This window comes from Lissotriton vulgaris, chromosome 1_1 (assembly GCF_964263255.1).
Source record: "Lissotriton vulgaris chromosome 1_1, aLisVul1.2, whole genome shotgun sequence".
Lineage (NCBI taxonomy): Eukaryota > Metazoa > Chordata > Amphibia > Caudata > Salamandridae > Lissotriton > Lissotriton vulgaris.
The window spans coordinates 1,053,684,735-1,053,703,420 of NC_141685.1; the positions used below are offsets into that span (position 1 = coordinate 1,053,684,735).

The 18,686-nt window shown below is 43.2% G+C and overlaps 1 protein-coding gene across 1 annotated transcript in view; it reads left to right on the top strand.

Moving 5' to 3' along the window:
* The window catches only part of LOC147748524 (E3 ubiquitin-protein ligase TRIM39-like), a 718,477-nt gene that overhangs the window by 431,628 nt on the left and 268,163 nt on the right, over window positions 1–18,686 (top strand). Inside the window, exon 4 of the mRNA XM_086936451.1 lies at window positions 1,333–1,551. Within this exon, the coding sequence (XP_086792577.1) occupies window positions 1,333–1,551 (219 nt within the window). The remainder of the gene's footprint in view (window positions 1–1,332; window positions 1,552–18,686) is intronic.

The following is an 18,686-nucleotide window of genomic DNA, read 5'->3' on the forward strand; positions in this document are numbered from 1 at the left end:
ACTCCGAATCAGGGCAATAGAACTGCTCTTGATGGCCAAAGGCAGGTAATCAATCACGGAAACCGCTGGCTGCAGCAGTATTTGGCAATGAAGCTACTGCTTCCTCTAACTTTCATCATTGTCTGGTCCACGAGCAGGGATACCAGCACTGATCTTGTCTAGCCTGATTTAACCCCGATGACTGAAACCCCACATGCTGGACTCGATGTCACAAAGCTGCAGAAACGTTACCACTCTCATAAAGTAGGTTGCACTTGTATTCCAAATGACCTGTGTTTTTGTTTTACCTTTATTTTAAGTAGGTGGTTTTAAAAAAATGTTTGAGCTTTTGTGTGCGTTCAAGTTTGTATGCATACATTCTAAACCTACTTGACATAAGGAGCAATATTGAGCCTCGGCCCTTAAATACTTTAGTAGGTCAGAAGGTAAGGTAGAACTTGATTTAACATTTTGTTCATAGCCTGAACCATAGCTGTAAATAGCAGCTGGAATGTGTAATCATGAATCATGCTCTTACAAGTGCATTAATGTTACATTCAGCTGACATAGATTGGGATTTGTTGTCATTCCAATATACCATTGACAAACTAATTTCTCTTCCTGCATCGAATGTGAAGGGGTGCTCTGTATAAAACATTTTTATAGTAAGTACCATCTATAAAGCATTTTAAACTATAAGACCAAATTAATCGGGGTTTCTCAGAACAAGTTAATGTATTTCTGTGAGCTGATGGAGTTATAATGATCTTACTAGACTAAAATATAATTATTTTCCGCTCGACGATTCAAGCTTGAATGGGCATGTTGCGACTAACCTGTAACTTTCATGGTACCTATAGATCTTTGCAGTGGATGCACTGGTCTACTGAACTCTTCATTCTGCTTTACTGTCTGCTAAATCAAGCTTAACAATAGGTATTCGTTTGAGTATTTTAAATTAAGGAAAGATTTGGAGGGAGAATTAAAAATCAGCCATTTCCCTAAGTTCTGCTGTGACCGTTCCACTTACTCCACCAGACTTATCACTGTGACTGGTTTTGTTCGTGTGAATGTTTACACCATCTAACCTGCTTTAGTTTCTGCTGACCTGGATGCGTTGGTCCACTAATCAATCTTACTTATCTGCATTACTAGTGACCTCAACAGGCTTGCCAAGATGCTTGTCCTAACTTTCCTCAAAATGAAAAACCTACACAAAGGCAGAAGTTGCAAATCTCCTATTTCCAATAAAGTATGCTATTTGACAGCTCCTGAAGTCCATCCTTTCTTTCATATGGTGGCTGGTGTTGTTCTTGTGAACATCCACAACATTTAAACAACTTATTTTGACAGGTCAAGTTGGGAACTGAGATGAAGAATATTGAGGCTGAGATTGAACAGCTGCACAAGCTCCTGAGGGAAAAAGAGCAAACTAAATTGGAGATGGAGTTCGAAATGGACCTGACTGAAGTAGACGATGAACTCAAGCTACATTATCAAAGAGCCTCTCTCAAAGCCCTTGTAACGGAGATCCAGAAGAAGTGTAAGGAGCCAGCGTGGGAGTTCTTGAAGGTGAGATACTGAATGATGAATACAGTGCTTGTTAATGATTAGTAAAGTGAATGGACCGCATTGCAGGCAAGAGGAAAGGATGCATGATCACTAGACAAATTCAATTTAGAGTGCACCCATGAACGCAAACCACTCCACAAAATATTCAGTAAATATATTTTTTTATGTACTCATTAGGTACAAATTAGTTTAAAATAAAATGCAATCTATGAAAAATTGCCTATTAAGACAATAGTTGGGCAAATTAACCTAAACTAGTGATAAATGTCACTGTCCCGTGGAAAATATAGTCTGTAAAATGAAGTAATCCCTGCCTAAAGGTAACACATAACATACAGTTTACAATCTATCCAGAGCTTCCTTCGACAAAATCGTGCTGTACATACATAAAAGTTTAGACACTACCCTCATATAAAGTAAACTAGATAGTCACTGTGTCCTATCAAAGTACTGTGACTGTTTCAGATGTACAACCTGTTTGGAGCCAAAGTTGACTATTCTCGAAAGCACAGTACACCAGCCTCATTTAACTACGTTTATTATTTTAATACAGAAGATATTATCCAAGTTATTTCCACAGTAAAATCAGTCCTCTTCTGCTTTTTTAAAATGTGTCACTTTTTAGCTACAAAAATGTAATAGTGTAACTCTTTCCCTTTGCATCATGAGCAAGCGTGCAACTTCTTCATTATAAGAATAACATGACACCTTTTACAATCTGTTTCCTAGTGGGTAAGTTGGACCTTTACACTCTGGCCAGAACCTGGGCCCATCTAAAATGAAGGATGCCCTTGTTGCATGATCGTGACAAGTTTCCTTATATGCAATACATATTGTGCAACTATTTTACTTGACAGTGCTTCTAAGTCAAGGCGAGGGCAACGTTTAAAAAAATATATATTTTTTCTTAACCATGTTTTAAATCTTGACTATGGTAAAGCTCCAGATGCACCCTTGTTATCAGTTTGAAGATTAGAAACAATATTATACGTCTAAGGCCCCTAATAAACTATAACTATGGGCAATTCTGTCCATGCTAGTATTTCTAGATTGGAAAGATCACACGGATGTCAGAACTGCTCTCTGACTCCAAGAGACAGCGGAGTGGCACAATCCACTCAATAAAATTTACAGATTGGTTCCGTCTGCGCTGCACTGCTATAACCCAACAAAAGAATATCTTGTATTGTTCCACGTGGGTCACACCCCTACTTCATCCTCTGCACAGGATACATTTCCTAATTTTAATTATTTTCCTAATAGATATCTAAATATGTCGCATGAATCTGGCACTTACGTGGAACTAGTTACTTGGGCTCAAGGAGCTTCCGGTCTTTCGGGCTGATTATGGCCGATTGAACACCTGCTATGGGAATAGGAATGCCTACTCTCCCGCTCTGAATGGCAGCGGACCTCATTGCCTGAGGCTCTTAGACCTGCACTGCCACTTTACCCTGCCCCGTAGGAATGCTCGAAGGAAAGATTACTACACTTGGGGGCGCTAAGTGGCGCACAAGTAAGATGACGCCACTGTTGTGAGGCTCCTGCAGCTCCGTGCAGTCATCCATTTAATTTTCCTTTTCTGGATACCCTTAGCGCAAAATACCTGATGTCTGAGTGACTGAACCCTTGTGCACCTGCGGTCTAAGTTCGGTGCAAATCGCATGATCCGTTCAGCAGTTAGCCCCGCAGCCTGCTGCCACCGCTGAAGGTGCCTGATCTGGCCGGAGCAGGTGCTGGGCAGAGCGCATCACGGGAGCCGGGAGGCGCCCACGAGGTGCCTAGGCCCTGGCGGAGATAGCCACAAACTACAGGGATCTGCACGGAGGGGTGAGTGCCCGGAGATCTGCCTCCAGCTTGAACAGCGAAATATATTGACATTTCCCCTGAATATCACCGGGACAGCGCCTCTTGCCTCAATACCTACCCTTCCGACTCACAGTGCGAAACACGCCGAGGCGACCGCTTACCTTGGAGAGACTGGCCTGTGTAACATGCAGAAGATCAGGTAGCCGAGGTTTGTATGTTAGATGGTATTTTATTCAAGTTTAAGTAATCAAATCGAGAACCCCACCAGGAGCAGTATGATCTCTGCTCAGCCCATACTGCAACTGACATTCATCCAACATTCGAGCATTCCACATTCTACACCCACACGCACAGGCTGAGCAGAACTATACAACTTCTCCCTTCTTAACAATGAAAAGATGACTCTTCACAAAAGCATAACGAGAAGTTACAATACAAAGTATTATGCAAAATATATATATAAATATAATTAAGGACATTTTATATTATAAATAGATTTCAAATACATGTGAAGAGGTGGAGTGACATTCATAAAACTATTTTCTGATAACACAAAGAAGGGTGTAGAAGGGTGAAAGCAAAGCATGAACTAAGAAAGAGAAACACTGGAGCAACACAACGAAAAGGCAACACAAACCCCTCTTCCCCCTTTTACTGGTAATAGCTGAGCTAAGTGAGCAAGATGCAGAAGATAAGTAAAGAAATAGAGGAGACAGAGGGTGAAATCTGCGCTGCAAATAAGGCGCAAAGACATGACCGACAAGGAGCTGACACAGCAAAAACCACCAGGGCATACTGATTGGCCAGACCAGAGTGAAGGAAGGTTGAATATTGCAAAAGAATAACAAGTGCAGGATAGAGGAAATTACACTTAGTAGTGTGCTTAAAACTGCACAGGACAGAGTGCAGATAAAAATGTAAAGTGAAACATGCGCAAAAATGTGGAAGAACCACAAGCAGAAGTGAAACATGCACATGTGATGTGGACAAAACACATAAAAGATTTAAAAGATGCGCGTAAGATTTGGATGTGCCACATGGAAAAAAAAAAGATAAAAGGAGTAAGACATGCACGTAAGATGTGTACATACCACATAAAGGAAGTAAGACATGCACGCAAAATGTGGACATACCACATGAAACTTTGGCATTCTCCCTCAAAGCAAGTTGGAGAGAAAGGCGTGGGAGGTACCCACACGGCATGCATGAAATTTTAAACAATCTCCCTCAAAGCATGTTGGAGAGAAAGGACCACACATCTTAAAATTAGAAACATACATAGCTTAATAGCTTGGTGTGGCTAACAGTGCACAAAAGAATTCATTTGCATTTTTCCTTTTAAAACTGTAGAAAGCATCAGCCCGCTTTATAAGATGAAGAACATTGAAGAACTACTGATAGAGCGCGCAGTTCACCCGGGTCACTGGGTTTCCTGATTCTCACACGCACTGGGCCCTGGCGTGCACATTCAAACCAATGACTCGCGTTTGGCGTGAACCGGGTGAGTTTATACACGCTACTATGAGTAATCCGGGGTTGACTTCTCACCACTGCTGATCATGTACCTGGCTTACCACAGGCACATTACTCCAGACGGATCAGGAGCTAGCAGGGAAAAGGTGACAGGGGTCCTAGAAGAAAATACACTTTATAACCCAAAATACATTTGTCCACACTATGATCCGCAAAATGACCACAGACACCTGATAAGTTTGAGAGTTTATATAGGAATTTTCAAAGTGAATATGTCAGAATTAGCAAAATACAAAATAACACATCAAGCATTAAGATCACAACCAAAAGATAACTATGTATTAAGGCAAGGACCATTTGAGTATACGTGAAGCACTATGGGTAAGAATATTAAGAACCAACTAGTCACTGCAAGTTTTATACTAGGACATAGGATATGTACGAGACCTATAACATTTATTTTAACTAGGCTATTATGCTATCCTGCTAAGTTCACGGCAACCATACTAAAGGAAAGGGAAAAATTGGGAACACACTATTACGTATGATAAATCAATGATATCCTATAGGAGGGGAGAGAAGAGGAACAAAACTAAGAAACAATCGCATATACTTGGCATTTCAAAGTGATAGAGCAATATCACAGGCAAGAGTGATTTATTAGGAAAGTAGAGAGAGTGAGAGAGAGAGAGAGAGACGCAAACCCACAGTCTAATAATTACCTAATTTAGAATGAAGACCAACCCTGGCCACGGGTCAGTTGGGAAGACGGGAATAAGGACCCTCAGGGAATAGAATACCAGAATATAAGCAGGTACAGCTCACGGAAACTCGGGACAGGATACCCCTCAGGATTTGGTTCAGGACTGGGCTCACCAGGGTACGACCAACACCCACAGCTTCGGAAGCAACGCCTGCGTTACCCCTCTCTGCAAGTAATCCGCCAGTAACCCCGATTGGGTTTTCGAATTTCCCAGCAAAGTGCTTCGCCAGCACTTAAGACTATTTCCACCCCTAGGAGTTTGTCGAAAGTATGGACAGAGTGCTCCGCAGCACTCTAGATTGAGCACCTATAGAGTTCGTAGGGTCAGTGACAGGTCTGCTACTCGGACAAGTCGGACAATTTTCCTAAGCTACACTAGGGTAATTATACAGTTTGGGGACCCATAGACCACCCACCAATGTTGCAAGTGACAGTTTCACACATTATGATTGGTCAGGAGAGGTGACCTGGTCATTGTCACCTCCTAGAATTCAGAGTTCACATCATTAATATGAAAATTTGCACACCCGCCCCTTGGGTTCACGTTCCCAGGCATAGGAATACAGCAAGACAATACAGTTCATAGTAGGTAGCAACAGTGTTGCTTCGCTCCAAGGTAAGATCCCGTCTCCTGGAGATGCTTCCCAGGCGCATTGGGCTTCAGGAGCCAGCTGGCTTGTTTCAGCTTCTGCGCAGTAGAGTTTCTCCCTGATCACATGACGGTGCCCAGCAGAGCCTCAAGTATGGCTCCACTCCCGATTTTCCCAGCCCCAGAGACGCGATACATGAAAAGTAAGCGAGAACAAATTAGAATCATGCATAAAATGATCACACTGTATACCGTGATAGAAAAAAAACACACCCCTTATTTTATAACATCTATAGTATTAAAGTTTAGTGCGAAAAGACAGGCGAAAGCAGCAGTAGCAGGCAGAGTGCGTGGTGAGAGACAAGCGGCCATGTTTGCAACAGTGCGCATGAGCACAGATTCCCTCCAGAATGCGAGTGCGTCACATCACATGGGTATGACCGACGCATGCGCAGACTGAATTTCAGCGAAGCAGCCATTTCTTCTAGTGCAAGCTTTGTTAGTATGAAAAGACACACAGGCAAGCCTCGTGGGGACACCCGCGTGTTGGGGAAAATGCTAAATAAATGACGAACAGTTGGATTAATATGATTATACATTAGACGAGGTTCATGAATGAGAGCAAGTCGCTTTACGTGCGAATCCTTGCTCCATCACTACCACCTGATATATATATGTGTACATTAACATATATATATTTTTTTAAATACAACATAGTAAAAACTAATTTAAAGTGTGGTAGTTGAAGCATGGAAAATGAGTATGATTCTAAAATCATTACATTTCTAACTTTAAATATGCAAAAACTTATTAGCTTTAGATATGCGTGTACACATCATGAATCGTGTATTCTGAAATCCCTGCAGAAGAAATCATTATTAGGAAAATCAGCATCCTAAGTCTCTAGATCCAATGAGCATATCATTTACTTATTGAAACGATGAAAGAAAACCATTAGGTGGTACTGTTAGACCGTACAATCGAAGTGAATGTTCAAAGTTCCCACTTAAAACAGTTTAACTGAAAATCCATGTAAGGAGACATCCGGCAGATTGGAATAAAGCACTCAAGTCGTGGAACAGAATCAATGCGTCGGGAAAAACCACAAGGAAAACAGAGTGAAAGTCTTCTTGAAGTGACTTCACTGACTTCGTGCAGGTAACAACAAATAACATGAAGAAAATGCACATAATCAAAATGGCGGCACGTTTTTGACGTTGAGCCGGGTGGTTCATGGCTGAAGAATGCTCCAAAATTCGCTGGACAGCTGTAGTGACATTGAGAACTCGTCACAGTGGGAATCCAAGTAAGGAAGACTTGGTCCATGTGATGGCTCGCGCTGACTTTGAAAGATGCGTTTAATAACGGTGAGAGCGCGAGCAAGAACTATGTGCTCTCAGCTTTTGAAATATTAATAAAGCATAAATATTAAAATGCTCATGGGTAACGCTTTTCAACACTGTTGCTGTAAAAATATAAAGCTCTCTTACGCCTGATACGCTGCTGCAGAAATAACTGTAAGACTCTCTCCTCCACAAAACAGAGCAGTTCAAAGTTGAGGGTCACCCGTTCACCTTTCCTTCCCCTTACTTGGTTTAGCCTTTCCTTCCCCAAACTGGGTTTATTGTAATCTAAACTGCAACCGGAACTCGTCCTCGTACTGGGTATTTAACAAAGGGCCTTCTTCAGCAGGGCACTCACAAGGCTTGCAGGAATTGGCATGCAGTTAGGACACGAGAAAATCACTCTTGCGTCCCTTAAAGTTTAATTTTGCCGCTTTCGAAAATACACCTCACTGCCCTCAACTCTTTTGTCGGCAATGAGAGTCCTGCTTCAAAACTATCTCACCTTTAAAGTTCACTTATACTCTGCTATGTAAATAACTGGCACTTACTTCTAGGGCGACCGGTGAGAGGTCACCTGTGGGGTTCTCTGTGCCAGTACGCTTGAGCTGCTTTGTAGGTTTCCTTTTCCGTTTAGTTCCTGATCTTTTATTTTTTTACGCATAGCTTCTTTTCATTCCGATTTCGTTTTTTTTTTTAAAGTCTCTTGTAAATTGAAGCCGAGGTCCGTTTTCTAAATCGTCGCCAGATGTAACATACAGAAGATCAGGTAGCCGAGGTTTGTATGTTGTTAAATGGTATTTTATTCAAGTTTAAGTAATCAAATAGAGAATCCCACCAGGAGCAGTATGATCTCTGCTCAGCCCGTACTGCAACTGACATTCATCCAACATTCGAGCATTCCACATTCTATACCCACACGCACAGGCGGAGCAGTACTCTACAGCCTGCCATTTCCTGCGTAGCTGCACTGCCCCACAGGCACCTGCAAAGCCGGAACCGGACTATCGCCACTAAGCAATTCACCGGCGAGGCGGCATTATAGATGCGGACGATCGCTCAGCCTAATAGACCTCATACCTTTACCCAACAGGAACGGCGGCGGTCATTGCTCTGTTCTCTCTTCATTGGGGTGGCGCTGTTGGCTGGCGTTCTTGCATTACATCCTCCGGCAGTGTTATAGCAGCTCATACATAGCAACAGAGCGGTCACCCTGGGCTCTAAATAAGCGTTTGATGCCTTACCTGGTAAAACAATTGAACACTGCCCATGCCAGTACAGTGATCTCTGCATCCGTGAGCCCTTAAAGTGAAAACACACCACAATCACTGCAAGCTTGCCTGAACGCCATAGCTTTGCTTAATATTGCTCCTTGCCACATTGTCTTCCCTAACAAACTCTCACTTGTGTAATTCCTCGTGCCCCCTGCCTGGTCATCTACTGCTAAATACAATGGTTCTGTCGGGTATGCGACCTGATTACTTCAATGTAAGCATTATTTCATTTTAAATCACAGTGGTCCTCTAGTTACTCAAGATTGTGCTCCAAGCAAGGAGCTTGCTCACAACGCAAATCCAATACCACACAGGTTCAGGGTAACCAACTATTTTTAATCTATGAATTAATTTTTCATTCATAAATAACCCTGTTTACACATGATTTATTTACAATTTTACAAAAACGGCGCAGAATAAAATTAAGTGAATATAACGTGACATCGAGTGAAAATGGTGACATTCAAATGTGCTTATCTACAAGTGAGTGGAAGGGATTGTTTGGTCAGTTTACAGTTGGTGATTGTAATTATCCCAGTAATCCACTCAATTGGGTTATCATAAGAACTGGGTATTCTCTACTGATCCAATATTTTCAGTAACGTCGACATTTCGACCCTGTAGGACGCCTTAGTTGAGGGTCTAGCGTGGGTCTTTTTCAGGACAAGGGGCAGTGGTATAGCGCCTGTGGGTAAGAGGGGTACGTTTATCAGAAAGTATTTGCGGGAGCAGTGAAGAAAATGAGTGACAGTTATTTACTCGTACACTAACCAACGGGTCTCCGTAAGATAGACCCCCAGTTGCTGCAGAAATTATTTCAGATGTAGGCAAATTGTGGATCTGTTGGGTTAATGATGGACATTAATACATATCCAAGGAATTAGACCGTTATTTCTGCTAATGGCGAACATCTTACACACACTGATGAATGAATGCTCACCTACTAGCTGAAAAAAGTAGTGGTTCCCGCCATAATCAATAATGGGGGTCCTCTTTGGGCTTCAAATGGTTTATCATACTCCTTGTAGCCAAGGTTGCCTTGTAAATCGGACGATCTGCAAGGAAGCGGTGTGCATAATCAGCATCGCGTTACATATATTCATTAATTCAGGGGTCGGAATTATTCAAATTATTATTCCCCCCGTTCTCACCTATTCAGAACGATTCAGAATTCATCACGGAGCGAGATCTGTTTAATCCGCTCGCTCCTGCAGTATTCATTCGATGTGTCATTAAACTAAGAGCCGGCGGATACCGGTTACCTAGTCTCGAGGACGTCTGTGCACGCCTGCGTCGTTTGGTTGCTAAGCAACCAGTCAGAGTACGTTCCGGCGCACGCAAGCATTATTTCGTTGCTAGGCAGCCAACTGGAATGTTATCTTATCACGAACATTGTTTGCCCAAGCCGAATGCTTTCCCGGATATCATTTGCGACATTTAAACCCGATTATGCTGAGAGTATGTGTAGGCATACGGGTATACAGGGCATTAAACTTACATGGGAGGAGTTATTTGTGACAAAAATACGTTTCAAGTGATTAACCAACATCGTTCATGCAGATGGCATATTTTGTCATCGTCCGTTTCATGGACACAATCGTAATGCATCGTACAGCGTGTAAATTATGACATAAAAACGTTATTGTACACAAACGATTAGTTACACACGTTCATTGTCAAATCGCTCTTCAAATGAACAAACATATTTAGTTCACATGCTGGCAGAAGGTTTTGCATTATGCATGACAGTTATACCAAAAACGAATTGTAAATCTGAGGTCATTTGTAACCAAGACAAAGACATATACACATCTATATACATTTACCATTAGCCAATATAATCGTACAGATGGCCTATTTCTCAGTACCGTTACCCTCAGTTTAAAGATCACAGCATTCCAGCACATTCTGCAAGTGTTGGCAGGAGTTTGAACAGATTAGTTTCAACCAAGTACAGGGAATCTATGACATTAAAGTTGCCCCATTTGCCTGGCTGTCTCCTCTCGTTCATTCAACCCTTCCTGTATTGTATTGAGGGTATGTATCCACCTACACTCCTTGTAATTAAGTGACTTGGTAACTGAACCACCTCTTGGACTGGCAATTACTTTCTCCAGGACCCTCCACCTGATGTCTTCTGGTTTGACCGTGTGTGTGAAAGTGTTCTACTAGAGATGCACTCACCGTGTTACATCTAATTCTGCTCATGTGCTGCAAAACTCTGGTTTTCACCTTCTGTTTTGTTTGTCTGTCCTACATATGTCAAGGCACATGGACATATGATGGCATAGATGACCAGTGTACTGTTACAGTTCGTAAACTGAGTAAGTTTGAATGTTCTTGTGTTCTGGATAAAGCTCGAGGCAGTAGTCACAGGCCCAGCAATTGCCACATTTATAGTGGCCAGTTAGTGGAGGCCGGTTTAGCATGTTTCTCAAATTGGGCTGTTTAGGGCGATCCAGAAAGGCTTTCACCACAGTGTCTTTTATATTTCTGCCTCTCTTGAAGGCAAAAAGTGGTTGTTACAATGTTTGTAATTCTCCCTGGACCAGGTTCCAATATATATATATATTTTTTTAAATTTTTGAAACCTTTATTGCACAGTAATTGCAAAACAAATACGGCCTACAACCATCCGGCCGGCCTCGACACATATTGATGCAAAGCAGCAAGCAAAATGATAACTCGATAGTATCTGAGCATAAAATAGCAATCAATCTGGGTTACACTGGACATCTTCGCACTACCGAGCGACAGGATAAGTGAAGGTTAAATTTAAAATTTTTTGTATATTCCAAAATATAAACAATAAAAAGGATCAGAGTTCCAACAGTCCACCAATGACATGAGAGGGCAGGTCAAACAGAAGAAGTCCGAGCAACAAAATACGTAATCAGGCTAACGGCATGAGAATAGTACGACTGAATAGTAAAAGCAGGATATGCTACATGCCAGTCGCCACCACCCACGCACCGAACCACCCCACTGACCCAAGAAAGAAGAGAAAAGGAAGAGAAGGAGAACCAAAAGTAAGAGAAAAAGAAGGCCCATAGAAACTGAAACGGACAAAATAAAAACCCCACCCCCCTACCCCCACCCTACACGCATGCAGAGGCTACGGCCTACCCCCCCCCCTAGCAGTGTGTCTGTCGCCCCAAAAAGAGTACCCGAAATACAGATAAAGGAAAAAGGAGAAGAAAAGAAAAAGAAAATTATCACATAAGACCGGAGGAGGGCCATACGCGTAAATTCAAACAATCAACATGTAAGACCTCGGCCGCCCACCCCCGGATCCCCGAACCAAAGGAAACAATAGGCAGCTCCACCGTCCACCCCCCGCAGCCCTAGCAGTGTACACTACCGCAGTCATTGATAGGGGGAACTCAACCCTGGCCCCTACGATCAGGAGTATCGACGTGGTCCAGCTGTACGGTAGCCATCTTGAACGGGACAAACAAATGAAGCGACCCCAGCAGAGCATGACGCTGTCCAACAAAGTCTGTCCATTTCAATGCCATGCGTGCGACAATGATATAGAGGGGGATATCACACTGTAGCAGTCCACCCGGCCTGGGCATTAGCATCAGCTGCAGAAGAACGTAGGATGCATCTCCAACAGACCACAATGGAGTATCCAAACATGGCGTCTGAAGACGAGACCCCATCCCCTGAGCAAGCACACAGACATATGACCACTGCATCTCCATCACGGACAGCATCTCAGGGATATCGGAATCACATACCTCCAACTCATCCGAGCGCACCTGGGTAAGTAGTCCACAGGAATCGGACACAGGATGTGGCGCAGTGTCCCGCAATTGTGAATGCGCTCGGTCGGGCAAGGGCACCACAGGGGGAGCAACATCCAGACGGTGCCCTAGGTCGCAGGCAGTGTCGCATAGAGCAGTTCGAAAAGCATCCAGGGCTTTCAGAATGTCCGCAATCCGCACTGGTGCCTCGGGAGGGAAGGATGCAGCAGACCTCTGTTCACGGGGCTCTGAGACTCGTAGCAGCCCACAAAACTGGTCATCCACGTCTCCATCGCAAAGCTGAGCACCTCGCTGGTGCATCGCATAGCATCGCCGGGCCGGGGGCACAAAGGGAACACAAACCATTGTGCACTATGCAGGTAGAAACGCAGCGTCAGCAGCTGCCGTGTCACCAGTTACAGCCCGGGATCGTGAAAAACAAGTTGCAGATGATCGGTGTTCAATATGGCTCCCGCCGCATCACAAAGCGAGACAAAGCAAACAAAGCATTCACAAGCCTGGGCGGTGATATAATGTTGCGATTTCAGCCAACATGCCCTTCGCGTATGAGAGGAGAAGAGCGAGACAGAATATGATGCAGCAGCGGGAAGACACAATTCAGCCTCTGCGCTCCGTCGGCCGGTTCAGCCCAGTCTACTGCGGCCGCTGTTGTTGTGGGTGAGACCAGCCGATCTCGAAGAACAAAGACCTATCAGCGCCGGGTAGCGTCCGGGAGAAGGCAAGAACGTCCCACCGTGTCCACCGCAGGGAGCGCTTAGGGAGACACACCATTGGAGTCGGGGTCACCTCCCAGACCCGAAAACGCAACTCGGGAGCAGGATTGATGCCAGGATAAGCCACGGGACGGGAGGGAAGCGAGAGTGTCGGCGGAGCCGAAGGATCAGGCGGCCATCATGGTCGCAGGCTAGGCTCCTCCTCCAATATTTTTTAATGATCTTCTGTATCTCATTGCTCTTAGTATTGTATGTGGTAACGTTTACAATGTCGCTTGGTTCATTGGTTTTCTCTTTCGTCTCCAGCAGAGCTTCTCTCGGTTGGTACCATGCATGCTTCTTCGCACGCTTCAACAAGCCTAAAGGGTAGCCACGTTTTTTTAGTCTTTTAGTCAGATCATCTTCCTCTTGAAAGTAGTCTTTTCTTTTAGAACAATTCCTCCTGATTCTGAGGTACTGTCCATAGGGCAGGTTATCCCTCAGATTTCTGGGATGATGAGAACCGTACATCAGTAACGTGTTTCTCTCCATAGGTTTGCGATATAAATCACTGTATAGCAATCCATTTTCCGCTTGGAAGGTCAAGTCTAGAAAGTCAATCGATTCCCTACTCTTTGTCATCGTGAATTGTATGTCCGTATTCCTGTTTAACCAAGTCCAGAATTCTTCCAGCTCCTCTTCGTCTCCTGACCAAATCATTAGAACATCGTCGATGTAGCGTTTCCATACATCAATTTTATTCAGAAAGGGATTGGACAGGTCATAGAGATGTTCTTCCTCGTACTTATCCATAAAGAGATTTGCCAGACTAGGTGCAAATGTCGCGCCCATGGCCACGCCCTTACATTGATAGTAAAACTGTTCCTTAAAGACAAAATAGTTTTTTCTCATCGCTATAGATAGTAACTTGATCAGGAATTCAGTCAGAATCCAATGTGGTCTATTTCTCTGGTCCAATGTCACTTATCACCTCTATTGCGCTGTCCTGAGGGATGGAGGTGTATAGCGACGATACATCCAACGTGACCAGTATTTGTCTGTTTCCATCAAATGCTTGACCCTCAAGTAGCTGGATGATGTGCATTCTATCTCGCACATAGGACTTCGTAGCTGGTACCCATGGCTGCAGAAAATGGTCAATGAATTGATTTAATGGTTCCAGTATTGAACCACAGCCCGAAACTATTGGTCTTCCCGGCGGGTTTTCCAGTCTCTTGTGTACCTTGAGGGACGGTATATATGGTCGGTATCCTTGGTTCCTGTTGGTTAAGAAAATCTTTCTCATGTTGGCTCAAGAATCCTTCTTCTAATCCCGCCTGGGTTGTTAGTTCTATCAATGTTTTAATTTCATTTGTGGGATCTGTACAGACCTTCAGGTAACTCTCCTGTATTTGTAGCTGTTGTTCAATCGCCAAAATGTAGTCATCCGTATTTTGGACCACAATCGCTCCCCCCTTGTCTGCTGCCTTTATTACTATTTCAGTATTCTTTGCAAGATCATTCAAGGCCATTTTCTCCTCTTTGCTTATGTTGTGTTTTATATATTTTCTTTCTCCCATGAGCTGCATAGTATCCTCCAAGACAACCTTCTCAAACGCCAATATCCTGTCACTCATCTTAAAGGATGCTGGCGTGAAAGTGGATGGTGGCCTACAACTGGTTAATGCCTGTTTTGGTGTAGAGATATTTTTAGTGAAGAAATACTTTAATCTGATCTTGCGGAAGAATCTCTGTAATTCCAATCTAATTTGGAATGAATCTGGTACCGTTGTGGGGACATATGATAAACCTTTCGCCAGGATGCCTATTTCTGCATCAGTCATTTCATAATTGGACAAGTTTATCACAGGATCCAATTGTCTCCCCTCCATTATGGTTTGCAGTAACCCATTATTTCCAATGGTGCAGGTGTGTCTTCCACAGCCATGTGGTTGTCATTTGACTGCACCTCAATTACATCCAAGGCCAGGGCATTGGCAATCTGGGAGAAGGTCATAGCTCCCTCCATATCAGTGACTACAGTTATGTCTTCCCTAGCCATTTGATTTTCATTTGACTGCACCTCAATTGCATCCCTAACCAGGACATTTGTAATCTGGGATTCAATAGTCTGTGTGAAGGCAATATCAGTGGCTACCACCTGTATGTCTGTCTCCTGGTTGAAATCTCGCCATGTGTCTCTGGCTGGTAAAATCTGACTCTGGAATTCCCGGGGGTTCCCTGTGTGTATCTTGTTCGTCCCCATCTCCTGGGGCGTTCCCAATTCCAAAAATACGGATGACTACATTTTGGAGATTGAACAACAGCTACAAGTACAGGAGAGTTACCTGAAGGTCCGTACAGATCCCACAAATGAAATAAAAACATTGATAGAACTAACAACCCAGGCGGGATTAGAAGAAGGATTCTTGAGTCAACATGAGAAAGATTTTCTTAACCAACAGGAACCAAGGATACCGACCATATATACCCTCCCCAAGGTACACAAGAGACTGGAAACCCACTTGGAAGACCAATAGTTTTGGGCTGTGGTTCAATACTGGAACCATTAAATCAATTCATTGACCATTTTCTGCAGCCATGGGTACCAGCTACAAAGTCCTATGTGCGAGATAGCATGCACATCATCTAGCTACTTGAGGGTCAAGCATTTGATGGCAACAGACCAATACTGGTCACGTTGGATGTATCGTCGCTATACACCTCCATCCCTCAGGACAGCGCAATAGAGGTGATAAAAATGACATTGGACCAGAGAAATAGACCACATTGGATTCCGACGGAATTCCTGATCAAGTTACTAGACCTAGCGATGAGAAACTATTTTGTCTTTAAGGGACAGTTTTACTATCAATGTAAGGCCGTGGCCATGGGCGCAACATATGCACCAAGTCTGTCACCGACAAACCAGACGACCGCATACGGACGAGACGACGACGCCGAATACATGGCTTATACTTTATTCTTCTCTTTTCCAACTGGATTATAACTAACGCACGATACAAGATTTACTTGACCAGCCAACTATACAACTAAAAACCCCATCTGATCAGACATCTTTCAAGACGGATGGGACGTGTAGCATAAAGATACACTGCGTTAAGCCCTGAAGAAGTCCGGTTTCGGACGAAACGCGTTGGCTATTTTTATCTGCAAATTTTGAATAATAAAAGAAAGAATAAAACGAAGAAAATTGACTTGGAATTTTCTTGGGAGAACTGTTGGATTCCATCTTTATCACATAACAAATGTTTAACAAGCACTAATATTGTGTTCATTATATTATTTCTGGTGTGCAAGGTCAACTTGTGAAATTTTATATGCACCAAGTCTGGCAAATCTCTTCATGGATAAGTACGAGGAAGAACATCTCTATGACCTGTCCAATCCCTTTCTGAATAAAATTGATGTATGGAAACGCTACATCGACGATATTCTAATGATTTGGCCAGGAGACTAAGAGGAGCTGGAAGAATTCTGGACTTGGTTAAACAGGAATACGGACATACAATTCACGATGACAAAGAGTAGGGAATCGATTGACTTTCTAGACTTGACCTTCCGAGCGAAAAATGGATTGCTATACAGTGATTTATATCGTAAACCTATGGAGAGAAACACGTTACTGATGTACGGTCTCATCATCCCGGAAATCTGAGGGATAACCTGCCCTATGGACAGTACCTCTGAATCAGGAGGAATTGTTCTAAAAGACTACTTTCAAGAGGCAGATGATAAGACTAAAAAAAGTGGATACCCTTCAGGCTTGTTTAAGCGTGCGAAGAAGCGTGCATGGTACCAACCGAGAGAAGCTCTGCTGGAGACGAAAGAGAAAACCAATGAACCAAGCGGCATTGTATGCGTTACCACATACAATACTAAGAGCAATGAGATACAGAAGATCATTAAAAAATATTGGAACCTGGTCCAGGGAGAATTACAAATATTGCAACAACCACTTTTTGCCTTTAAGAGGGGCAGAAATATAAAAGACACTGTGGTGAAAGCCTTTCTGGATCGCCCTAAACAGCCCGATTTGAGAAACATGCTAAACTTGCCTCCACTAACTGGCCACTATAAATGTGGCAATTGCAGGGCCTGTGACTACTGCCTCAAGGGCTCGAGCTTTATCCAGAACACAAGAACCTTCAAACTTACTCAGTTTACGAACTGTAACAGTACACTGGTCATCTATGCCATCATATGTCCATGTGCCTTGACATATGTAGGACAGACAAAACAGAAGGTGAAAACCAGAGTTTTGCAGCACATGAGCAGAATTAGATGTAACGCGGTGGGTGCACCTCTGGTAGAACACTTTCACACACACGGTCATATACCAGAAGACATCAGGTGGAGGGTCCTGCAGAAAGTAATTCCCAGTCCAAGAGGTGGTTGTTACCAAGTCACTTAATTACAAGGAGTGTAGGTGGATACATACCCTCAATACGGTACATTAAGGGTTGAATGAACGAGAGGAGATAGCCAGGCAAATGGGGCAACTTTAATGTCATAGATTCCCTGTACTTGGTTGAAACTAATCTGTTCAAACTCCTGCCAACAGTTTGCAGAATGTGCTGGAATGCTGTGATCTTTAAACTAAGGGTAACGGTACTGAGAAATAGGCCATCTGTACAAATATTGGCTAATGGTAAATGTATATAGATTTGTATATATCTTTGTCTTGGTTACAAATGACCTCAGATTTACAATTCGTTTTTGGTACAACTGTCATGCATAATGCAAAACCTTCTGCCAGCATGTGAACTAAATGTTTTGTTCATTTGAAGAGCGATTTGACAATGAACGCGTGTAACTAATCGTTTGTGTCCAATAACGTTTTTATGTCATAATTTACACACTGTACGATGCATTACGATTGTGTCCTTGAAACGGACGATGACAAAATATGCCATCTGCATGAACGATGTTGGTTAATCACTTGAAACGTATTTTTGTCACAAATAACTCCTGCCATGTAAGTTTAATGCCCTGTATACCCGTATGCCTACAAATACTCTCAGCATAATCTGGTTTAAATGCCGCAAATGATATCCGGGAAAACATTCGGCTTGGGTAAACAATGTTCGTGATAAGATAACATTCCGGTTGGCTGCCTAGCAACGAAATAATGCTTGCGTGTGCCGGAACGTACTCTGACTGGTTGCTTAGCAACCAAACGACGCAGGTGTGCACCGACGTCCTCGAGACTAGGTAACCGGTATCCGCCGGCTCCTAATTTAATGACACATCGATTGAATACTGCAGGAGCGAGCGGATTAAACAGATCTCGCTCCGTGATGAATTCTGAATCGTTCTAAATAGGTGAGAATGGGGGGATTAATAATTTGAATAATTCCGACCCCTTAATTAATATATGTAACGCGATGCTGATTATGCA